This window comes from Elephas maximus, chromosome 13, assembly GCF_024166365.1.
Source record: "Elephas maximus indicus isolate mEleMax1 chromosome 13, mEleMax1 primary haplotype, whole genome shotgun sequence".
NCBI classification, from domain to species: Eukaryota; Metazoa; Chordata; class Mammalia; order Proboscidea; family Elephantidae; genus Elephas; species Elephas maximus.
In genome coordinates, this window is record NC_064831.1 from 53429164 (window position 1) to 53454685 (window position 25522).

A 25522-nucleotide genomic window follows, 5' to 3' on the forward strand; every position below is an offset into this window, starting at 1 on the left:
TCTCAGTACTCTGGAGGAGTGAAGTACCTCACAGCCACCAGTGGGTGAGGAGATGCTTCCCAAAAGGAGGAGGAAAGAGTGCCGGCCTGACAAAAACCACAGACAGCAAAATCCTTGGACATCTAGACTTCTGTAGACATGTTGTTGTATACAATGTTAACCCTCTAAAAAAAACAGACCAAACTCGCCGCCATCAAGTCTTAACCACTCTGTCACCAGGGCTCCTAATCCTATGGAAAAAGGTTTCAATAAATAGTTACTGAATCAAATGGAATGTGCTGGTCTGCCTAGTGGTCTGTAGTGATGTAGCCTTTCCAAGGTGAGTTTGGTCAAGTGGCAAAAAGTATCCATATGGTTTCCTCAGAACACATTAATGTGGATTTTGTTTTTTTAGAAAAAGATCCACTGGTACCACATGGAGAAAGAAGGGACAAGGACAGCTTGTTAGCTGAGGCACCCTCAGCTCTGCTGACGCATGTATTGTCCAGTCCTTTAAGCAAAGTGCCTAGATTCAATAGTCCTCAGTTACTACCACCCGATCTGATCACTAAATAATATGCTGTGTGCAAATATGAAAGTATATACAAAAACATGAAAGTCAATTTTACATCAAATGGGAAAAAATCTGATTCTTCTTGAAGTGATGACAATATATCAAAATGCTTGAATGGTTTAATGGTGGCGCACAACCTTAACAGCTAGAAAGTCCCAATATTGTATACACTTGGTAGTAGGGCAACACCAGGGAAGTAAAAATAAAACAATGATTTTTTTTAAATTCCCATTAGTTAATGAAATTCCCCTAAGGAAATTTAGGGACTTTAAAATCCCTAACTCTAGCGTCCCTTCTAAATGTAAGCTCTTTACCACATGAGTGTGTTCTTGGTCATACAGAAAGAGAATGTAAATAGTTGCATGCAGAAGGTGGGACTGGAAGTTATTTTAATAACCATACATTTTAGAAAATAAAGAAGATTCCACTTATCTTTGAAGATTTTTTTTTCCTTCTCCAGGAATGAAGATGAAAATGTACCACTGAGCTGACCACACGCCTTCAGACCCTGGCTGGGGCCAAGTTCACAGGCTTGCCCAAGGATTGGCTGAGGCAAGGGAACTTAACTTGTGCCAGAGGGCAGAATCTCTCCCCATTAAACCAAAAACCCCATTGCCATAGAGCCAATTCCAAATCATAGCAACCCTACAGGACAAAGTAAAACTGCCCCATAGAGTTTCCAAGGCTTTAATCTTTATAGAAGCAGACTGCCACATCTTTCTCCTGTGGAGCGACTGTGGGTTCAAACCCCTAGCCTTTCAGTTAGCAGCTGAGTGCTTTAACCACTGCACTGCCAGGGCTCCTCCCCTCCTCATTAAAACAAACAAACAAAAAACAAACCTGTTGGCATCAAGTCGATTCTGACTCATAGTGACCCTGTAGGACCCCATAGAGTTTCTAAGGAGCACCTGGTGGATTCAAACTGCTGACTTTTTGGTTAGCAGATGTAACTCTTAAACACTATGTCCACCAAGGTTTTCCCCCTCCTAATTAGGGGGTGAAAACTGTAACCTTGACCTCATCAGAGCTTTGTTCTCATCAAGTAGGTTCTAGAAATTAGGCACTAGGTTAGCAGTAGCAGCAGCAGCCCTCTGGGTACTGCATGATCAATGTGTTACTTAATGACGATGCCTCCCATCTTCTATCCACATAGAAGACTCAGGATGGAATATCACTGATATTGTACCTGAAGTCACAAGGCACTCAATATTTGTTTTAGAAAAGCTTGCAGTCTTGTTTAGCTTTCTGGCCAAGTTTTTCCTTACTCCATTAATGGCTGAGTTCACTGGTTTCCATAATAACCTCCAACCTTCCAGAAGGTGTCTCCTTATACCTAAGGCATATGTCTAAGCCAGTGGTTCTCAAGTATTTTGGTCTCAGGACTCCTTTATCCTTTCAAAAATTATTGAGGACTCCAAAGCACTTTTGTTTATGCGAGTTTTAACTATTGATATTACCATATTAAAAATTAAAACTCAGAAGGAAGGAGAGATGAAAGCCCTCACAGAATGGAGGTCCTGGTCACAGACGTCCTCAGCTACTCTTCAGCTATATCCCAGTGGCCACCAACTCACGGCGATCCCACAGGTGTCAGAGTAGAACTGTGCTCTGTAGGGTTTCCACTGGCTGATTTTTGAGAACAGATCACCAGGCCTTTCCTCTGAGGCACCTCTGGGTGGACTCCATCCTTTTCATTAACACGGTTAGCAGCCAGGCTTGTTAGCCATTTGCACCACTGACGACTCCCCAGCTACTTGCCTGCTTTTCTGGATCATCTGAGCTAGTAAATGCCCCTTTCACAAGAGTTTGATCTGGTTGGATTTCTGCCATAAGTGAATGAAAAAGGCCTGAATATACCCACAAACAATTAAAGAATTAGTCCAAGACAGTGAATAATAAAGGATTAAATTAGTATGACAGAATGCTGTTTGCCTTCTTCATTCATTGCCCATTAAGTGAGAGCTTACTAAATGATGACTATCGCCACTCACATTTCTACAGCGGGTTATAGGTTTCAGTGTTTTCACATGCAGCATTTAATCATTTCATTTAATTTTCATTACGACGCTGTGTGTGTGTGTGTGTGTGTGTGGAGGGGGGTAGCTTGTTTTATACCCGTTTTACAGATGAGTAAAATGAGGTGCAGAGAGCCTGTGTGACTTGTCACAGCCAATTAAGTGGTTGAGCCAAGCCAAAATCCAAATCTTACTCTCTAAATTCCCACGGTCATAGTTCCTGCCTCACATGATGCTTGCAGTTTTGTAGGGCACAAACTTGTAGCACAACCCTTAATGTTTTCAATCCCAGATTTTTTTTTTTTAAAAGCATCCTTGTGTGTGTGTGTGCCCGCGCGCGCGTCTGTGTGTAGGGGGGTTTCTGAGTAGCAGAGCTTCTAAAATACTCATCATATGTGGCTTTGGACTGTGTGACATGGAGATAGGAGAGCTGGTGGTGGCTTAGAGGTGCTGCTGGGCAGGAATTGGAGAAGTCGGATAATAAACCCTACAGATAACCCGCAGGCTGCGCCACAATAGCGCGGAGGAAAGAAAGAATCTCTGCTCCGGGTCCAAACGGAAGAGATGTGGGAGCCGCGGGATTCAGATGCCAAGGTCCTTGATTTGAAAGGCGCCTGCACACAAAGAAACGGTGAGGTTAAGTCCCGGAGGCGCAAGGCTCAGAGTTTGATTCGGGGAGTTCCCTCCTAGCTCGGGTGGAAACGCCTCGTCCACCCGGTCACCCGCCGGGAGCGAAGCCTCTTCTCTTCCCTGGTGCTGGCCCGACAGCCCGCGTCGGGCACGCCCGAGACTCCCCCAGGAAACTACAAGTCCCACGAAGCCTTGGGGCGCGGGCGATGATGACGAAGTCCTTGCGGATTGGCCGCGCGGGGCGGGGCGCGCAGGCCTTCTCCGAAAGGCGGGGCGGGGCGCGGGGCGGGACGAGCGGTGGCGGCTCGGCGGGCACGCCCCCTTGCCCGCGGCTCCCTCCCCGCCTGTCCCCGCCGCCTCCTCTCGCTCCCCGGTCAGAAGGCCGGAGCGAGAAGATGGCGAAGACGTACGATTATCTGTTCAAGCTGCTGCTGATCGGCGATTCGGGGGTGGGCAAGACCTGCCTCCTGTTCCGCTTCTCTGAGGACGCCTTCAACACCACCTTCATCTCCACCATCGGTGAGGGAGGGCCCGCGGTCTGGGACGGGGTGAGAACGGGGGGCGGGAGCGAGGGGGCCGGGCAGAGGCGGGGGGCTTGGGCTCTCCGGGAGGGGACCCCGGGGGCGGCAGGGCCGAGGGCAGCGAGAGAGGGCGAAGGCGTGAGAGAGAGGGACGGGCGGGGACGTGGGGCTGGGGGAGAGGAGGAACTTGGGGGCAAGGGAAGGGAAAGGGGAACCAGAGGAACAAGGATTGGAGATATTGGGGAAATGAGAGGGCTGAGGGGCTGACAGGGAGGGGTCCTAGCAGGACAAAGTCGGGGCACACAAGGACTCTCATGGGGAGAGGGAAGAGGATAGTGGGTGTGAAAATGGATTAAAAGACAGGAAAGAGGAAGGAGATGTGAAGGGGGAAATGAAGGGCCGGGGGAAATGAAGGGCTGGGGGAAGTGGGAGGGGTGTGAAATATGAAGTAGAGGGACGGAGGACACAAGGGACAAGAGAGGTGAGACTCAAGCAATCGGGAGGGAGTTGAGTGGGGTGAGTGATCAGGAGGTGAGGGACGAGAGGGTACCGTCTCCAAGAGGTCTGGACAGAGGTGTCATGGGAGGGGCAGGAGAAAATTGCAGGTGGAAGAAGAGTTTAGGGGACTAGAGGGAAGGTTGAGGACACTTGGTAAAGAAAGTACAGGAGAGCTGGGTTTGAGATAGAAAGGAAAAGAGAAACAGGATGTATAGCAAAGAGAGGTTGAAAGAAGATGGAAAAGAGAGAGGAAATGGAAAGCTCTGCAGAGCAGGACTTTCTCCAGTAACTGGGAACACTGCTGGATCAAGTGCAGGAGGAAGAGCAAAAAGTGACTAATGATAGAGTAATGTCTAAAAAGGATTAAATTGTTCTGTGAATGTTAATGGGTGTTGAGGGAATTGGTGATTTTGGGGAATGGTGTGCTCAGGAAAATACAGTTCACTCCTTTGCTGTCTTCCGAGAAACAATACTTCTCAGTTTTTTAATGCTTAAAGCTGAAATGTTTCATAACTTCTCAGCCAACAAATTGATCTTACATTCTCCCTGCCTCCCTGTGTATTTGTTTTGGTTCTAATTATTATTCTCTAAAGGAATCACAACATGTGACACACCTCACCCCCCGCCCCCATTTCTTCCAATTGATTGAAGAGTTTTTTCCTGATCTTGGCTGGGAGCTGTCCTTCCAGCTTTTGCAGTGGAAACCATTGTGTTCAGGTAAATAAGATCTCGAACTTGCAATAAACTGAAGAGCAAATCAAAGTTGGTTTTAAGCTGCCTTTAGAAGTGACCTTAACATCATTTCCCGAATAGCTGCAGTTAATTAAGCGCCTTAAGAATCTCAGCTTTTGGTTGTCTGGGTGATGTTTGTGGCCTCTTTCCTATGGTTCTTTCAGCGTATTTCACCATGAATTTCTGGGTTGGGGAAAACTAGGGGACTAGTACTTCGGTAGTAGCTGTGTTCAAATATTTGTGTATTTAAAGCATAATTTATCTTTTTTTCAAAAGGAATATTTAGGTTAGAGTGCTCTTTAAATCAAGTATTAGAAAAGGCTATGTTTTGTTTGTTTGCTTGTTTTGGTCTTTTTCATATGGATTGGGTGGTTAGCAACCTCATTTGTGTTGTGATGTCTGGGCTTAGGGAAGTTTGAGTTGCAAGTTCTTGGCAGTCAGTCATGAGTGGAACTTTTTCTTCTCTGAGGAAGCAGATTTTAAATGTCATCTCTCAAGTATATTCCTAAGAGATTTGGTGGAAGCTGGTACAGGAACTAAGGGGCGTTAATTTTTGATGTAGGTACTAATTTCAAAAGCCCAGACCATCCCTTTTCATTATTGAATGTATAATGCCGTACAGATGGTCTTAAAGGAGCGGGCAGTCTTTTGTTTATTCTCTGTATGAGTCTCCCAGAAGTATCCTTCTGCCCTGTGAGTGAATTAGTCTCACTGGTGCTATTTCTTGCGTGCTCTCTGGATGACTTTTGTTTGTTTGCAATACTTCTATTAATTTTTTCTCTCTCTTTTTTTTGCCTTAATTTTTGTCCCACATTTCCTATAAGAGTGCTTTTTTTTTTTTTTTTTTTTAACAGCAGCTTTTAAAAATAACTTTTCCATCTGAAGGATTAAAAATCTTTCTTGGTTTTTTTTTTTTTTTAAATGACTGAAATGTGAGTTCTCTGGAGGGTTGCAGTTATTACAGCATGAAAACCAATGTCTTAAAACGGTTCAGAAGAGGAGGTGGATGTTAAATAGAGTGAATTGCATGTAAGACCTTGGTCTTTATATTTCCTGTGGGGTGGATATGGTAAGAAGAGGCTATGAGCTTTGTCTTCAGTTGACATGAAGGAGGGGAAATCCCATGCCCCTTATTTAGCCCCAGACCTCTGACAGGAAGTGGTAGCATACTGCTTTCAAAAGGCAGAAGAATTTATATACCTGAAACCTAATGTTTTGCAGTTGAAATTAAGTTGGGAAAATGAGGTGAATATTAACACCATTCTAGTGAAAAATCTCGCAGACTCTTCACTGCTCACAAACGTAGGGTTGGAGTGTTAATATCTCTAGCAGTAGTATCTACTCCTCTGGCCCCAAGTCCTCCAGACTCACCCCCAGGTGATCTGAAGTTATTGAGGTGGGAGTTGGTGGTCCGTCTTCTCCCGGTAGTGATTATTTCTTGATGTAGCTAGGTGTGTAATCTCCTGGGCTTTTCTGACTGGGCTTTGACAAGGTCTGCCACAATATTGCTGACAGTACTCGCTAAGGTCTGCTTCACAGCAAAGACCCATTTCTTAACGCCTAGGGTTTGCTTGCGTATGTTTTGGTAGATACGTATACGTGCCTGTTTCCTCTGTCGAAGATACATTTTAAGTCTTAATTTTGCTTTGTCAAAGTGTAAGTAGTTTTAAAAAGGGGTATCTGCTGTCTTTAGTCACTGTTTTGATAGGAGTTCTGCCATCATGAAAGGAAGGAGACAATTATTTTGATTCCAGATGGAGTTGTCTCACAGATGCCTTCTTCTCTCATATCCCGGGGGCCCCTCATTTCCTTATTGCCTTTCTGTTCTTGGGGGTGGGGATGGGGTAGATTTTCTTTCCTCTGACTTACTGAGGACCTTCTGGTCCATCATTCAGACAGTATTTGTGAACTATTGAATAGGTCTGTTTTATCCATTTGAATCGGTACGCCCAGTGCCAACGAGCCTCTCAGTTCAAATGTTTGAGAACTGAAAAAGTTTTTGGACGAACTCAAAACAGAACAAAAGCCACTTCTATAATCAAAATTCACCTTTAATTAAATGTCTGTACGATGTGACGTTAAGACAACTAGGAACTGGCAATACAATTAGCTGTATGTACATTTCCTGTGGAACGTGGGTTTAACGTTGACACGAGGACGAATTGACGTCTTGGAATGGCCCTGTAGCAGTCAAGGTGCTGGTAGAACTAAAGAGAAGACCCAGCTCTGTCCTCTAGCGGGGCAACTTAATCTTCTCCCCTTTGCCATCTGGCTCCTGCCCCTGCCCCCGGCTTCCTGCTGGGGTATTTCCTGAGTGCTTTCACTATTTAGTATAGTCATAGTTGGACAGCAGAAAGTGTCTTAGAAATTACCTATTTTCTGCCCCTGCCCCAATTTTGTAAATAGGAAAACTAAAGTTGTGTCGATGCCCTCAGAATCACACAGCTGGCTGTAGCAGAGCTTCAAGGGAGACCCCAAATCCAAGGCTGTGTTACTTTTCAAAATACGGAGCTGCTGCTATTTCGATCAGTATGATCCTCTTCCAGGGAAGAATTAGATTTTGCACATATGTGAGGAAAGTTAAGCTGTCCCCACTCTATTAGCCGAGTCTGTTCAGGGAAATAGTAAATGCAAATACAGTGATTCAGAGTCCTACACATTGCGCTGGGTAACTCCAGACATGGCCGTCCTTTGCCCTTTCTTTCTGTGTATGTAGTTTCAGGTAAGGAGATCAAAGTGCATTCCGTGTACAAAATAACTACTGAAATCACATTAGGAGTGGCATATTGGCAATTGTTGAAGCCTAGTTTCATCAGAAGGAGCCCTGGTGGTGCAATGGTTTAGTGTTTGGTTGCTAACTGAAAGTTGGGGCGTGAACCCACCAGCTGCTCTGCGGGAGAAAGACCTGACGATCTGCTCCCCTAAAGATTATAGCCTAGGAAACTCTATGGGGCAGTCCTCTGTCACTTGGGGTTGCTATGAGTCAGAATTGACTGGATGACAACCACAGTCTCATCAGAGCACTTTTAGCTGTTTTATTCTCTAACATTGTATATTTTCTCAGGTTGACTTTCTGTAAGATCAGGGGTTGGCAAACTACCACCTGTGGGCCAAATGTGGCCTACAACCTGTTTTTGTACAGTCCACAAGCTGGGAATGATTTTTTACATTTTTAAAGGGTTGTTAATGAAAGAAAACAAAGAAGAATATGTGACAGAGACCATATGTGACCTGCAAAACCTAAAAATATTTACTGACTGGCCCTTTACAGGAAAAGTTGGCTTACATTTAAAAGCTGTTTTTGGTTCGTTGCAATTCAAAGCTTTTATCCAGACTTACTGACTGAAAAACAAACTTTGTCATATTTACATTTTTATCCAAGATGATATCAACACTTGGCTGAGTACAGCCCAGATGCGTAGAGCAAGTTGACTTTAATTTTCACAGTTGTATTCCTTGGTTTCATTTTTTCAAACAAAAATATGCAAGGAACATTCAAGTACAAATTGAATATTTTTTGCATAATGCCTTATTTTAATGTCATTGTGTTCTTTCAAAGCTGTCAGTAGACTGCCATTAGGACCCCTTTAGAATGCATATGATGGCTTTGAGAGCCACACTGTTTCAGAAAGAGTAGAATTTAATGCTTGATGATAAAGGGTTAAAATCATCTCCTAAATTAGTGTTCTAATGATTGAAAAAAGCCATTCAACGAATGTAAGGCTGGGAGTGAGGAGACCAAGTCTTGGATACAGATATGGCTATGTCTTAAGACTAAGTGTAATTTAATAAGGAGCTCTACCAGCTATTCTGCACGCCAGCAACTCGGGGAGGAGGTTTTCTTGGCAACAGCAGCTAGATTGTTTGGATCCACTGAGAAAAGCTGGAGAGAAATAGGCGTGAACATTGTTTTAAAGGAACATAAGTTTTGTCTTTGAAGACAGGGAGAAATTAGGAGCTGAATTTGAGATGAGCCCAGTAACTAAATCCGAAAAGAACCATAGAACCAGAAGTGGACAGCTGGGCAGCTGCTGTTGTGGCCTGAGGCTGGCTGTAGTCTAGGTCAGCCTGCCTACGTACACCATTGTCCTGGGGACCAGCTTCCTTGTGTGTGTTAGAATTGCTACTCAGGAAAATTTTGCAGGAAAGAGCTTTCATAGCAGGGTGAGAGAAGTGGATTTGAATGAGGATGGGGAAGTAGATTTTAGGTGGTGAATAATATCATGGAGTGTAATATTGCAAAGATTCTGAAATGTAAGTAGCCACAGAAAGATAAAAAAGGGAATCAGGATAAGATTACAGAGTATTACTATCTAGGTCAGGAGTTGCAAACTCAAAGGGATCTGGCAGGAACCGTGAACAAGGGGAGTGGGCCCAGAGCAGGAGGCAATAGGGAGTAGTGTGGATCCTGGCAAACTGGATAGCATATATCCTGTCTGAGGGGACAGCTGTTTTTCAGCTGTAGCTTTACCATTTCCATGCTGGAAAATCTTCTCATATTTCAAGACATGCTGAAAGTGTCTCATAAAAACCTAAGTTATTTAGCAATTAAAAACAAAACAAAACCAAACAAAAAAACAGTAGTCTATGAGCGACCTGCTTACAAACTGGTCACGATGGCTGAGAAAACCAAACCTGTTGCTGTCAAGTCAATTCTGACTCATAGTGACCTATAGGACAGAGTAGAACTGCCCCATAGGGGTTCCCAGGCTGGTGTGGTGGTTACAGTACTTGAAAATGGATCCTTTATCAGAGCTGGTGTTTTACATGAAAAAGCCCTAAAATAATTAAATTTTTCGAGGCAGATGCAGTGTATTGGCTCATGTTAAGTGTTAGGGAGGTAGTATGGTGACTTAGGAAGAACAGTGGATCTGGGCTCAGATCTGGTTCATGTCGTGGCGTCTGCTGTTACCTGCTTTATGGCCTTTGGGGAGTCAATTGTCCTTCTAGGACCTCATTAGAATAGAGTGTTAAAAATACTGCACCTACCTTTCAGGGTTGCTGTGAGTTTCCTAGGGCAGGAATAAGTCTTAATCACCTCTTAACTCTCCAAGGCCTGTATTAAATGACTAATTGACTGGACGGATGGATGGACGAATGAGCTGTGAACATACAGTATGAACGCTAATGCATTTTAGTTACTGTTACTATCCTTTGTGGTATTACAGATGACTGGACGAGGTCAGAGTTATGGTTAAAAGTGTTTCATTTGAATTCTTAACACAAAAATGGTATTTCCCCCATATAAAACGCTGCATGTCCTTTGACAGTCTGTTTTAAAAGGATGCTTTGGAATATGAAAGACATTTCACTTATCTGTCAGTGTCCTTAATAAGCTGTTTAACTCCCTGCTTCCAACCCCCCACTAACATAAATACCAAATAGAAAATGAGTGAAATCACTGGGTTTGCATTAAAAGAGCCATTTCAGCTTTGTCTCTGCCCATTAGCTTGAAACAATACAACAGATGCCTATTAATAGTTCCAAACCCAGTTTTAATTAGCAGATGGAGCTATGTGTGTGTCTGTGTTCTGCCCAGCACTGTTGGAGTGACAGGGTACTGAGCGCGTTGGAGCTGGGCTCGGCATTTGCGTTGAATAAAGCCAAATCCCATTAAAAAAAAAAAGATGTATATAAACATTTATTATATAGAACCGCTTGAATATTTCATTGCATAGTGTTTAGAGTAAAACTGATGTTTGCAGTTATGTTTTCTGTCCTCATTACAGGAGAGAAAAATTATTTTATGGCTTAAGTGAAGCTTTTATTTTAGTCTTCAAACTGCCACACAGTGGCTTTCTTTAAAGATCCATTTCAATATCTTGGCATAGCTATGTTGAAGAGTATTCAAAGCCAGGATGAGATAGGCTTAACATCAGTGCCGATTCTGACTGACTGGTAGTGGGCGTCAGGGATGCTGTGTTGTATAGCGTTTTGAGGACCTGTCTGAGCTGTAATTGATCCCTAATGTCTGCCCTGGGAAGGATACCAACACCATATCATTTGCTATCCCTTTTGTAAAATTCACATGTAGCTTTTTGTTGTCCAACTGTTATGGCTAAATTTCAGAATTAAAAATATTCTTGGTGCATCATAACTGGATATATTGTGCCTGAAAGGTGTCCTTTTCATGTGTTCAGGTTTGCACTTTTGGGTTTTTCTTATTTCGAATTGAATTAATGAGAACTTTAAAGGAAGTAGCTGCCCGATTATCTTTAGAGGAAGAAATAAGTCTGCTTTTGTTTTGTTGCTTAGTTACACGGGACTTCCTTTGGGAAGCCACATAAACTGGTGGAAACAGCAAGAGCCTGCCGCTTGGCTGGGATGGAGTGTTTTCTTGCCCTCCTACCTGTAGCACTCAGCATCAGTTTAATTAGGCACTTTGGTATTTACCTGTTGCTGAACCCTTGGCCGTTTTCCAGGGAGCTTTCATCTTCCTCAGTCCAGAATTTTAATTCTTGGCCCACAGGGGAAAATGCTAAAACTCTGCCTGTAGCATGTTCATCAAATTGAGGCTTGCAGTCACTAACATATACTGCATGACAGTGCTTCTTGCAGTCCGTGACAGCACTGCAGGATTTCAGAGCACTTTGTGAAAGCTGGGTTATGTGTAGAGTCTCTCCTCATCACGATAAAAACCAGCCACAGAACGGTGAAGCGATGTGCAGTGTTGCTCAGCTTTCTGCTGGCAGAGTTGGGACTGGCTTGGCTCCTCCGTATCACATTATAGTTGTGCATACTTTGGCAAAGAACTTGGCAGTAATTATTTTAATAACATGTAGATATTTTCCTGATGTCTAAAGTGGAAGAAGATCTCTGAAGATGCGTGACCAAGTTCTGACATGAGATATAGGGTGATTTATTTAAAACTTGCAATATTTGCTTATCTGGAATAGATACTGCAAAATACTCTGATCTTATACACACACACACACACACACACACACACACACACGATACACAAAATCCATTACCAGAAAAAAAATCTGCATTGTGAGATGTCAGTGAGTAACCCTGCAGTGATTTGTTTATTGGGTGTGAATTTGGATGGGGTAGCTGTTGATGGTTCTTTACAAGAAATTTTTCACTTCTCTGCTGAATAAAATCTTGAGACAGCATGGAAAACAATTAATTTTTTACTGAGGATTAACTCTTCCATTTGGGAATGACTCAGACCACTGCCCATTAGAACCTCGCTCAGACCAGCGTCTGGGGAGCGGGGAGGAAGAGAAGAATGAAGAAAACACTGCCCCCCTCCCCGCCCTTCAGTCTCTTTTGCTACCCATTCAGCCTCTTTTGTTACTTGTTAGCAGTCACAGTGAACTATTTGGTGAAGAGTTAGAAACTTATGCATAAAACAGTGGGAGAATTAATAGCGACCTTTGACTACCATCCCTCTCTTATATTGTTTAGAACTAAAAAAAAAATAGATAATAGAAAATAGGTACATGGCTGGATCGCAGCCAGTTAATGAACAATTACATACGGTGTTGTCCACAAACGAAATAATCTGAGTGGGTACGTTTCCTAATTTGTTTACTTACCATTGTTTGAAACTTTCCAGTCTTACAGGAACATGAAAAATTTATGGGAAAAGTGAAATCATTTCTTTTACTTCCATAAAATTCCATTACACTTAAATTAGATATATAAAATATATTAATTACAGTTATATGTTTATATATGTGTGCATTATATGTAAACATATCAATGTATTATGACTAATTATATTCATATACTTACATGTATAAGTATATAACATATATGTGTATAAAGGTCACAATGAGTTGGAATTGACTTGACGGCACAGGTTTTTTGGGCGGTACATTGGTTGAATGCTGGGCTACTATATGTATGTCAGAATTGTGTCTCCATGTTGTCCCTTCAACTTTGATAAACACCATTACATTTTAAACTTGTATTATTATTAACATTATTCATTAATATATAAACTTATATTTTAATTTGTTTTATATGATTCACCACATTTTTTTGTTCAAATCATCTCTGAATCATTACAAATGAAATGTATAGTGCTCTGAAAAAAAAAATGAGTGTATGTTTCCAGTTGGTCATGGCACAAGGCCCTCCCAAAGAAATTAGTCTAGGCCTGTTTTCTCATCGAGGAGCCCTGGTGGGACAGTGGTTAAAGCGCTGGGCTGCTAACTGAAAGGTCTGTGGTTCCAACCCACCAGCCACTCTGCAGGAGAAAGATGTGGCAGTCTGTTTCTGTAACTACTTACAGCCTTGGAAACCCTATGGGGCAGTTGCTTTGAGTTGAGATTGACTCTGACAGCAATGGGTTTGGTTTTCTCACTATGAAAGGCAAATAAATGCAAGCTTTGGTGGTATTCAGAGTCTATTCTGGCTGAAGTATTCTATGAGTCTGTGAAATCAAGCAGTGTCTCTACAGAAAATGGGTTTGTCCCCTTCATTCTTCAGCTAATGATTATGGGTGAAGGTTCCTTTTGCAGGTGGACACTAGTGTGTTGATGACATGAAGACAGAAGGACGATGTAATAGCATTAGTTGATTCATCTTGTAAATTGTTTAATGTTTTTATAGTTCTGAAGAGACTGCTTAATGTTTTTGAATCCTACCGCTTAAGATGAGCAATGAAGCTAAATATCACCAGAAAAAAATAAGTGCTTGAAAGTTGTAAAAATGTTTGAGAAGAAATTTGTAAAGCATCTTCAAATATTTTCATTATCTTCACATAAAAATTGGTGAGGTAGGTGAAAACTAATCTAAAATAATGGGAAGTCTTTCGCTATTTAGGTATGCCACTGCTAAATTTCCATTTGACAGATGAGAAGCCTGAGGTGCTGTGATTGCCCAAGATCAGAGAGTAAGCACTTGAACTTTGGCTTCCTGATTTCAAGTCTCTTTTAGACGTCATCTGCCTTCAGTTCTCTTGTTATGAAGAAAACACTGACGGTTTAGCATACATTCTGGACATAGTCACCATTTTGTGGGAGAAAGGGCAGGGATTGAGAGCCAGGAGATCTAGGATCTCAGCATGTCTCTGCCATTGATTAACCAAAAACGCATTGCAGTTGAGTCGATTCCGACTCATACCAGCCCTGTAGGACGGAGTAGAACTGCCCCATAGAGTTTCCAAGGAGCGCCTGATGAGTTTGAACTGCTGACCCTTTGGTTAGCAGCTGTAGCTCTTAACCACTATGCCACCAGGGTTTCCTGCCGTTGATTAGCCATCTGACTTTGGGGCAAGTCTTCTAGCTTCTCAGGACCTTTATTTCCTAATCAGTAGAAAGGAGCTGCTGGAGGTGGGTGAGATTTGACCTTGCTCTTCAAGACTCCCAGGATTCATTGTTTATGAAGTTCCCTGGGGAAAGCTGTAGCGATTTGTTAGTCAACCAATAACGTCGAACACCAAGTCATTGTCGTTTTTACTAAATTCACTCATTCAGTCACCAGCATTTTTTAGTCTACAGCATTTTCAGAGAGGCAAGAGTGATGAGTATCCATGCAGTTCTAACAGTGATGATAAGGGCTCCGAAGGGATAAATACAAGATGTTAAGAAAGTGTAGAGGAGAGGGTGGGGAAAGTTTCTAGGAGGATATGAACACCATCTGAGCTAAAATCTGAATGTAAAGAAGGAGTTAGCTGGGAGTCAGGGAGGGCTTTCCAGGCAAAGCGGCTCTGTGGATGCAAGAGACAGCACAGCCTTCTGGAGGAACTCAAAGACGTCCTGTTTGGCTGAAGCCTAGAGTGAAGTGGGGGATGTGACATGAGGTAAAGTTGAAAGATAAATAGAGGGCAGATTGTGAAGGGCTTCTAAACCTTGCTGCAGAGGCTGGACTTCAACCTGAGAGCAGTGGGGAGCCACTGGCGGGTCTTATGCAGCGAGACTAGTTAGCAGATGAGATTATTAGAAGACTCTTTCCTGTACTTGCACCTTTACTGTTTACGAAGTACTTTCACTTACATAACTTTGTTTATGATTTTCAATTATTATCTAAGATGGAAAGAGGTTATTATTTCTACATTCTACATGAGGAAACTAAGGTTCTGAGAGGGTAATTGACTTGGTCATTTCATTCAGTAGAGGATCCAAGCCTTGGTCCTGGACCACACTCTGTCCAAGACAAATGACCTCTCTCAGCGTGGATCCTGGAGTTTTCTGTGGGACTCAGTGTGTTGGGCATGTAGCCAGCAGGAGAGGTCACTTCCAGTGGTCTGTAAGACCTGTGGAAACTGATCACCAACCCTTGAGAGGCTCATTGAGTGGACAAATGAAATCAGCCCTGTAACAGCTAATGCAGGCACGCAGCGCATTGCCTGCTGGCACTGGAAGGCCAGGGGACTTTGGTTTAGGCTTGCCTCTTGGCTCCTAACCCAGGCCAGTTTGGCATTCCCCTGAGGATGTACTCAAATCTGTGCACATGGAGTAGGGGCAAGCAGGGGCAGAGTCTAATGACGAATCTGGCTCTTGTGGAAAGGGAAGTAATTATATCGGAAATCTCACATTGCCTCTCCATGTGGGGCCCTTGGTTTGTTATGCTTGTGTGTTGTGCAGCTTAAATAGACTGTAATGTGCTAGGAACAGCTACCTTAATTGCGAGCTTCCTTCCTTTGACAAATGAAGTCTAAACTTGATGTTAGCTTGCCCTTTCCTTTTTTTGAGGTTGAAATTATAACTGCATTTTGTTTGTAAAGCCCTGTTTGGTAGAGTTTTCCTCAGAGTCCAGTGGCTTTGTAGACTAGACTGACACCTGATTTGTTTAAGTCTCCACAAGGGCACTGTGAGCCAGGAAGCAGCGAGGTAGGAGCGGGTAGGCTTGACATAACAGTGTCTATGTGCTGAAACTCAAAAACCTGCCCCATAGTGGTGTCCTGGGCCCTCACGTGGCCTTCATTCGTGATTTATATACCAGTCATTGGTTTCTCTCAGCCCACCCCACAAAAAAGATTAGAAGCAAGGCTGAGGGCCTCCTAGGGGCAGGCCACCAACACCTGAAAGGAAAAAGCGGCAGTGTGGTGCTGTGGAAATGGCATTTGTTCTGTGACTTGGGGCAAATCAGTATTATAATTCCTGGGCTTCTATTCAAATGTAAGAAAGGAATGTTGTGCTAGATACACTCTAAAGCGCCTTCTAAAACCCTGATCCTAAGTGATCACCAATGGACTCAGGGACAAAATGGAAAAAAGGATGTAAGAACTCAAAATAACATGGTGTAGACTTCGGAAACAAATCCCGGTTCTACTATTTCCTATACCTTAAGCAAATGATTTAACCATTTCTTAATTGGCACAAGAAGAACAGTAACTCCCTTGCAGGATTTCTGTTTTGTCTTGAGAATTGAGAATGCATAATTGCGTGCACACTATGTCTAGAGCTTGGGAGACACTAAAATAAAAATGTGTGTGTGAGCGAAGTCAGTCCCAGTCCACTGAGGGTGGGGAGGGTAGGTCCCGATGGGGCTTCATTATTACATTATTACTTGCTTTTAATGAGAAGACCTAACACTTATTGAGTGCTACCGGACACCATCCTAGGCATTTTTCATGGATTAATCCATTGAATCCTCACAACAACCTCTTAGGTACATTCCATAATTATCCCTGTTTTCCAAATGAAGCCATGGAGGCACAAAACTCTGAACTCGTTGCTGTCAAGTCGATTCCTACTCATAGCGACCTTATAGAACTGCCCCATAGGGTTTCCAAGGAGTGGCTGGTGAATTTGAACTGCCAGCCTTTTGGTTAGCAGCCAAGCTCTTAACCATTACGCCACCAAAAAATCAAAACCAAACCCATCTGACTCATAGTGACCCTACAGGACAGAGTAGAACTGCCCCATAGGGGTTTCCGAGGAGCAGCTGGTGGATTTGAAACTGCCAACCTTTTGCTTAGCAGCTGAGGTCTTACCCACGGCGCGGCCAGGGCTCCAGTGGAGCGGTAGGACGGTTGAAGAATGTCTCAGGGTCCTGTAGCGGGTACGTGTAGGACCAGCTCAGATCGGGATTCAGGCGGCCTGGTTCGAGCCTGTGTTTCCAACCACCGTGACTTTCTTCCCCAACAGTGACTCAGAATAATAATTAAAAAAACCCATTTGTTACCTTTAGGGAGGCTGTGTAGTGCAGGTGAACCTTGGCACCACCCCTACCAGCTGGCTGACTTCTCCAAGTTCTTCAGCCTCCTTGATCTCCATTCCCTTTTCTCTGCAGAAGGTTGTCAGCAGGTGGTTTAATGGGGGAGTGTAGCACAGTGCTGAGTGCACAGTCAGGCTAAGAAAAAGGGTGAGAACCAAAAAACTCAGTGCCATCCAGTCGATTCCAACTCACAGCGACCCTACAGGACAAAGTAGAACTGCCCCCTAGGATTTCCAAGGCTGTAAGTCTTTACAGAAGCAGACTTTCACAGCTTTCTCCCACATAGTGGCTGGTGGGTTCAAACCACCAACCTTTCAGTTAGCAGCCGGGTGCTTTAACCACTGTGCCACCAGGGCTCCTAAATGATAAGAGACTTAATGGGGTATGCTTCAGTTTTCTAGAAAATTAGTTCTTAGAGTTTAGGCCCACATGCGCCTATAAAGTTAGAATTAGACATGCTTGTCCCTAACCTCCTTCCCAGAGTGAAGGTATCCGAAAGCAGCCCTTGACCTTGGGTGCAGCATGTCAGTGCAATTCAGAAGCAAGTTGTTTGTGGCTTTCCAACTGTTGCAGACTCTTAGGGCATCTCAAATTCCTACTTAGGGTGAAAACAAAAACAAAAGCCAGCAAAGAATGCCCTGTCTAGAAAGGATAAATGTTTCAGTCTACAAATTCCGGCTCAGTGTCTTCTGTTGGGGCCTGAATTTTAAGTGTGGTGAGTTTCTGAGTGGAGCCTCCTGAATTTGAATGAGTTTGTTTGCATACATGAATTTGAACAACACATTAAATTTTGAAACACCCTGGCTGATTTTAATGGAGCAGGTCACCCAACTTGAAAGTTAGTTAATAGGCTTTTCTTTACCTAATAATCAAAATGATGATTCATTAATCTCAAGCCATTGATCATATTTTTACAGTATCGATAAAAAAGATACATGCTATTAATTTCTTTTTCATCATTAAACTGTCTCATCAAGAGAAGTAGGGAAGTAAATGTGCCAGTATATGAATAAAGCATGATTTTTCCACACTCTTTTAGCACTTTTCCCCTTGTGATAGTTAATGTACATAATGAATGATTACACGTACAAACTAGGCATAGAGGCCATGTTGGGCTTGGCTTTGAACAGCATGTGCTTTGAGCCAGCGAGATGAGGCAAGGCACTTTTGCACTAGGTTAAAAATATTTTTAAACATTAAAAGCAATGACCAAGATGGGAAGAGATTAGACAGGTGGCAGGGACCAGGTCATGAATGGTGTCAAGGGCCAGTGTAGGGAAGATGGATTTAATCCTACTATAGGTGCACACAGGAACCCTGGTGGTGCATTGGTTAAGAGCTCAGCTGCTAACCAAAAGGTTGGCAGTTTGAGTCCACCAGCCGCTCCTTGGAAACCCTGTGGGGCGGTTCTAGTCCCTCCTGTGGAGTTGGTATGGGTCAGAATCTACTCGACAACAATGGGTTTTTTTAAAAAAAATAGGTGCATACAAGGAGCCCTGGTGGCACAGTGGTTAAAATTCTTGGCTGCTAACCAAGAAGGTTGGCAGTTTGAACCCACTAGCCTCTCTGTGGGAAAAGGATGTGGCAGTCTGCTTCTGTAAAGATTTACAGCCTTGGAAACCCTATGGGGCAGTTCTACTCTGTCCCATAGGGTCGCTAGGAGTCGGAATCAACTTGATGGCACTGGGTTTGGTGTGTTTTTTTTAAAATAGGTACACACATAGGGTTGCCATGAGTCAATGGATTTGACACCAACTAACAGGAACAACATACGCGAAAGGGTTACATGCAGAGAAGTGACATGGTTGATTTATAATTTTCTAAACGTGAAGTGGTTTCCAGTGAGTTCGTTTTGGGGTTTAATGGTACTGAAAAAACCATGCCATGGAACCCTCTGTCCAGTCCATTACCTAAAATTATGTTGCATCCAGAAAAGTATCTTGTTAAAAATGTTCAGATGGTAGGAGTCTTACTTTCTAATGAATCACTAAGATTTGCTATGGCGGATTCAGGTAATGCTCAGTCTTGAGCAAAAATGGTGGAAAGAGCAGAAGCTTGCAGGACAGATCACAACTCCTTGAGGGCAGTACCGTCACTTGCCTCTTCAGAGCCCATTGATCTGCTGCTCAGGCGCACAGTACTCATCTGTGGAATAAATGGACTAACACCACGTATTTCCTTCTGCAGAATGGGTCTAGGGCTGCTGCAGTAGTGAGCTCTCATCCGTTTGCACATACGTAAGCTTCAAACCCAGTGTCCTCCTTCAAAGGATGCGTAATTATCACCTGTTATTGCTTATGGTCTTTTTCTAGATGTGAGGGTGATAAAATCAACCTGTTCTCTTTTACCCAGGGTATTTATCTATAGTAACAAATGCCTGCTCACTTCATTTATGACCGCGCATAAACGCACAGTTTCTGGCTCAGGGTGGCACTCAGGAAATGTCTGTTGAATGAACGGACAGTTGACAGCTGATGGCGGCGTCCTCAAATCACAGCTGTTCATGTCTCATTCAGATCGCAGCAGATGGCCCCTCACTCCCCCACCTCTCCACCCCTCCCCGCTTTCCTGAAAAGACCCCTTGACCCCCCAACAAGAGCTTTCTTAGCATCCTTTCTGACATCTCTAGTTTCTGCGTATTTTCACTTCCCTGGTTTCCTTTCCCCTTCTCTCCGAGGAGCTAACCTGTTGGCTAATGTTCTGTATCTAATACCTTCTCGCTCTCCTGGGACCAGGCTTGGCAGTCACTCTCCTCCTGCCCTACATCTCCTGTTTTCTCTTTCTCCACTGGCCCTTTCTGCTCTGCTTTCATTCCTGCTGAAACCGCCCCTGTTCTAATAAGGAGACCCCAGAAACTCGCTGCTTCCTCAAGTCACCCATCTCTCCATCTCCTTCCCTTTCTTACTTAACTTCTTGAAAGAGAAGTCTCACCACCTGCAGTTTACTGCCATCTCCTCACTCATTAACTCCTCCAAGTCCTGCTCCACCTCCTTCAAACCTGCGCTCAGGTCACCACTCCTACCTGAGCAGTCCCATGGCCTCTTCTCAGTCCTCCTCCTCCTTGACCTCTCGGCAGCATTTGGTGCTGTTACCTGCTCCTGGAAACTCGTCCTCCACCGGCTTCAGGCTTGTATCTATTTAAGTTTACTTCCTACTCTTCTAGTTGTGCCTTCCCTTTCCATTCATAGTCTCATTTCTCCTTTTAAGTGAAGTCATTTCCCAAGTGTTTTTCTAGTCTCTCTTTTTTTTAATCTTTTGGAAATTAGATACTTCAGTACAATTTGCGGTCACACCCACCTTTGTGATTATTGCAGTGATGTCACTCTCTCTGCCAGACTGTAAACTCCATGAGTGTGGGCACCAGTGTTATTGCCACCCATTGTATCCCTTATACCTAGTATGGTGCCTGGTACTATACTTTGAGTTTTTTCTTTCCTTCTTTCTCTAAGATACAACTCTCTTTTGTATGTTAGGTGACCAATTGCAAGCTTTTAAGACTCTAGATGCTGCTTACCAAACTAGGATGTAGAACATTATCTTTATGAGCTAGGCTAATGCCAATTGACCAAGGTGCCCCCTGAGACTATGGTCCTAAGCCCTCAAACCCAGTAACCCAATCCCACGAGGTGTTTGGTTATGCCTAGGAAGTATCCGTAACTGGGTTCCCTATATGCTTTATTTTGTATATGAATATATATGCAGCACACACACAGACATATATATACACTTGTGTACAAAAACACCTGTACTTGCACACCCATATATTCATATTTGCTTACCTATACATAAATAAGCATACATATCTAACATGTAACCACACACATATTTTTTAAAATATAATTTATTTTTGTTGTTGTTGAGAATATACACAGCAAGACGTATACCAATTCAACAATTTCTACATGTACAGTTCAGTGACCTCACACACACATTTTTGGTTGTTATTCCTATTGTTGCAGAATTGTATGTGTTGTGGCTTATCCTTATTCTTTACTCTTATTCATCCTTTATTCTTGTGTACTTCTTAGTGTCGTCTTTTATCTTCGTCAAGCTGTGCAGACTTCACTCTTATTTGGTATTGCCTCTCACATCACCAAAACTAACAAGTGTCTGCTATCTAGAAAGTGATTCCTCCTCCCTTCTCCTCCCCAGTAACCACCAAAGAATGTTGCTTTCTGTATGTATGCCTATTCTTGTCTTTTTAAAATAGTGAGATCTTAGGGTATCTCATTGTAATTTTGATTTGCATCTCTCAAATGGCTAATGATGTTAGTATTTTTTCATGGGTTTGTTGGCTGCTTCAGTGGCCTCTTTGGTGAAGTGTTTGTTCATGCCTTTTGCCCATTTTTTAATCAGGTTGTTTGTCTTTTTGTTGTTGAAGTTTTCTATGTATTTTAAAGATTAGATCCTTATCAGCCATATCATTCCCAAAGATTTTTTTTCCAAATCTGTAGGTTCTCTTTTTACTTTTCTGATAAAGTGTTTTTTGATGAATGTATATATTTAATTCCTAGGAAATCCCAGTTATCTAACTTGTCTGCCGTTGCTCGTGCATTTGTAGTTGTGTTTGGCAATCTATTACTGAAAAAAGTTAGGTCCCCTAGTTTTGTCCCTGTATTATTTTCCAGGAACTTTACATTTAGGTCTGTGATCCATTTTGAGTTAGTTTTTGTGTGTGGTATTAGGTATGGATCCTGTTTCATTTTTCTGCAAATAAATATCCAGTTTTGCCAGCACCATTTGTTAAAGAGACTGTTTCTTCCCCATTGATGGACTTTGACCGCTTGTTGAAAATCAGCTGCTCATAGATGGATGGATTTGTTTCTGGGTTCTCAGTTCTGTTCCATTGGTCTATATTGTCTGTCAGTGAACCAGTATGACCCCCTAAATTTCTCTCGTTATTTCCTCAGCCTCTCCCAAACTCCTACCCTGCCTGTCCCACCTCAAAAGAAATTCATTTTCTCCTCTTACGTAACACCCTTTCATGAATTTGCATACTTCTGTTAACATCACTATCATCCCCTCTCCTTCATTTATCTAGGTTCAAAACCTGGAAGTCATCTCTGACTCCTTTTCCTCAGTCCCTACATACTGCAGTATTTGTTGCCAAGACCTTTCCATTCTTGCTTCTACTGTCCTAACTTAGGCCCTCAACGCCTCTCACCTGGGCTTTGCAGTATCTTTTTAGGTGGCTTAGTTGTTAAGAGCCATGGCTGCTAACTAAAAGGTCTACAGTTCAAATCCATCGGATGCTCCTTGGAAACCGTATGGGGCAGTTCTGCTCTGTTCTGTAGGGTCACTGTGAGTTGGAATCAACTCGACGGCAATGGCTTTTTTTTTTTTTTTGGTTTTACCAACTCTAGTCTCACTCAAGCTCCTTCGCATTCCATCCTACACACTTTAGTCGGATTAGTTTTAGAACATAGTCCTGATTTTATCATCATATTAAGCCTCCCTCCCCTTAAAAGTCTGATCTTTCACTTTGCCTAATTGAATGTATTTTCCCTGGGCTCTCATTCCACATCCCCTACAGTGTAGCTTCAGCCCATTCTTCCAGCTGTGCCTACTTCTGTTCCTTACAGAAGCCCTATACCCTAAACCAGGGATCCCTAAACACCTGTGCCCAGTGAAGCCCGGCAGCATTTCCACCAGATCGGTGTAAGGTTGCTAGCTGCCCTTTCATGAGAAGGAATGCCATTTTTAGTTTCTGAGATGATATGCTTCCTACCTTTTTAGAATAAAAGACTTCCTTTATTTATGGAGTGATGGTGATAATAGATGATCATTGTTTACCTTACCAAAAAAAGGCAATAGAATTCTTGCTAATTTTTTTATTTCTCCGAGGAGAGAAAAACTATTTCCAGCTTACTTTTCTCCTCAAGCAGATTTTAGGGAATATGAATATATAGTCTCTAGCTTACTCTGGCAGAGTCCTAGTGGCACAGTGGTTAAGAGCTCGGTTGCCAGCCAAAAGGTGGGCAGTTCGAATCCACCAGCTGCTCCTTGGAAACCCCGTGGAGCAGTTCTACTCTGTCCTATACAGTCACTATGAGTTGGAATTGACTCGATGGCAACGGGTAGCTTACTGTGTTCCTTCTTTCAACTTCTTTCATCCCCTGCCCCTTGACCTGTGTGTGTGTGTGTGTGTGTGTGTGTGTGTGTGTGACAGGGGTGGAGGGGGGTGGGTGGGATTTTAGTGACTCACTAAAGTAAAAAGTCTAGGAACTGCTTCTCTACCCACAATGGATGTCTTCATAAACACACCTCGCTTCTGCTTGTTGACGTCCTGCCTTTCTTTCTTTGGCTCCTCAGGTACTACTTGCCTGTTCAGAACCCTCCCCACCACATCCCCCAAGATGCTTGCCTCAGTGGTACTCTGTCTGTACCCTTGTATTTGGGACTGCCTCGGTGGTACTCTGTACCCTCGTACTTGGGACTTTTGCATAGCACTTACCGCATTCTTCCTGTGTTACAATCAGGGCTGTCTTCCCAGCTCCCCACTCCCTCCCATGGTATATTTCTTTAGGAGAGAGGCTTGTTTTATCTTTGCATGACCAAACACTGCTTGGCACATCTTTGGTGCTCAGAAAATTGTCATTGACCTGAAATTTCAGGGTGATACCGATGAAATAATTTGGTTAAGTACAACTTTCGTCCAAGCTAAAGGTACTAGCTAGTTTTTTTTTTTTTTTTTAATGAATCTGAAATTAGAATTACGAGTACGTACTGAAATGTGTTAGGAATGATTGCTTGTTTCTCTTTTAAAGATAAAATCATCTTAGACTGCTAGACATCTCAGAGGGGACTCAGGTCTGCTGTGGTTATGGCGGTTACAGTTGAGAAATTACACAGGTCACTTGACATTCTTCTGTGAAACCTTTGTTGGAAAGTTGATTTTGATTTCATTTTGACAGAGGAGGCCCTGAAAATCTTCTTTTCTCTCAGGCGACAGGCTATGTTTCTTTGCCTCTGGCATCTCTAGAGCTGCACCCTGTGAACATTGGTTGATCTAGAAAATGAGGCTTTCTCTGAAAGTGACCAGGTGAACACCGTCTTTGTGCCATACGCAGTCTGTTGCTTTCATTATTCATTTTTAAAAAATTTTTATGAATTCAGTTTTTCTTACTGTTTCATTTACCTCTAACCTCTCTCCCCAAAATCTTTTGGTGCTGAGTTTGAATCGTGAAAAAGCAAACCTGGGTAGTGCTCCCACAGCTAGGCCTCCTGGAATGTGCCTGAGGCAACCTTCAGTACAGTCGAAGCACCTTCTACCACCAGTTCCAACTTTTGTGGAGCCCTTTTTCAATTTTTTCTCCCTGAAGCACTGAGATCCTTCTGGGCTAGGGGAAGGTGGCAGGGTTTCGCACACAGAAGACCCCGAAAGGAGTAGGAAGAACGTACCACTGCCTTCTCCCTCGTCTTTTCTCCTGATGGCAGTGGTGGTAGCTGCAGTTGTGGGCAGTGACCAGTTGGTCAGTTCTTGGCCTGCTTTTTCTAGGCTGTAGGTTGATTTTCTGTTATGAGTGACTGGTGTATAAATAAAAGATGAGGAGTTAAATTGTCTCTTGAAGAGAATAAAGGCTTAACATTACACCTCAGGCGTTTTCTGACAGCATATTAACAGTGCTATGTGATGTGGTTCTAGTTAGTTTGGAAGAGCCGGGCCTTAACTCAGCCTAAGGAAGACTCTGGTGCCAGGCAATACCCCCAGATGAGTGATCTGCATCACACCACAATGTGTCTTGCTGCAAAAACCCCAATAAAGGTGAAAGATCAATTCTGCTTTCACTGGCGTAAGTGTTTTGCATTAAAATTTCTTTTGGCTTCTATGGCCCTACCTTTCTTTTTTGACAAGAGAACAAATAATAGAATATCTTTGCAGATCCGAAGTATAGAAATTACTGAGATTAGGGGGAAATGTTTCACAGATGTTCCTGAAACCAGAGCCAAACTGAGTGAATTCTTGCCCCTTTACGTGTTGGGAGGTTGGGAGATTGTTGTCTCACTTGGTGGGGTGTTATAAACACGCTCCACCCTGGTCTGTATACACTCACCATCTCTCTCACAGACAGGCTTAGTTAACCCTATCACGTCTTTAACTTTAATGTCCATTTCAATGGGAAAGAATGCTTAAGCAAGACTTCAGAGAGAATCTTAGTTTGAAATTTCCTTTATAAAGCTTCTTGATACTGTTTTTAGCAAATATTCTATTAAATGCACTTGGTAAAAAGTAAAAGCGAGTGTGGTAGGATTCAGAATTAATCCCAAGCTAAATCATGCTTGGTAAAGTGGAGGGTCAGCGAAGGAGAGGAAGAACCTCAACAAGATGGATTAACACGGTGGCTTTAACAATGGACTCGAGCATAACCAAAATCATGAGGATGGCGCAGGATCAGGCAGTGCTGCATTCTGTTGTACATAGGGTTGCTGTGAGTCGGAACCAACTTGACTGCACC

The 25522-nt window shown here is 43.0% G+C and overlaps 1 protein-coding gene across 1 annotated transcript in view; it reads left to right on the plus strand.

Moving 5' to 3' along the window:
- The first annotated feature begins 3497 nt into the window (after positions 1-3497).
- Positions 3498-25522, plus strand: part of RAB8B (RAB8B, member RAS oncogene family) — a 71370-nt gene continuing 49345 nt past the window's right edge. Inside the window, exon 1 of the mRNA XM_049905468.1 lies at positions 3498-3717. Within this exon, the coding sequence (XP_049761425.1) occupies positions 3594-3717 (124 nt within the window). The 5' untranslated portion in view covers positions 3498-3593. The remainder of the gene's footprint in view (positions 3718-25522) is intronic.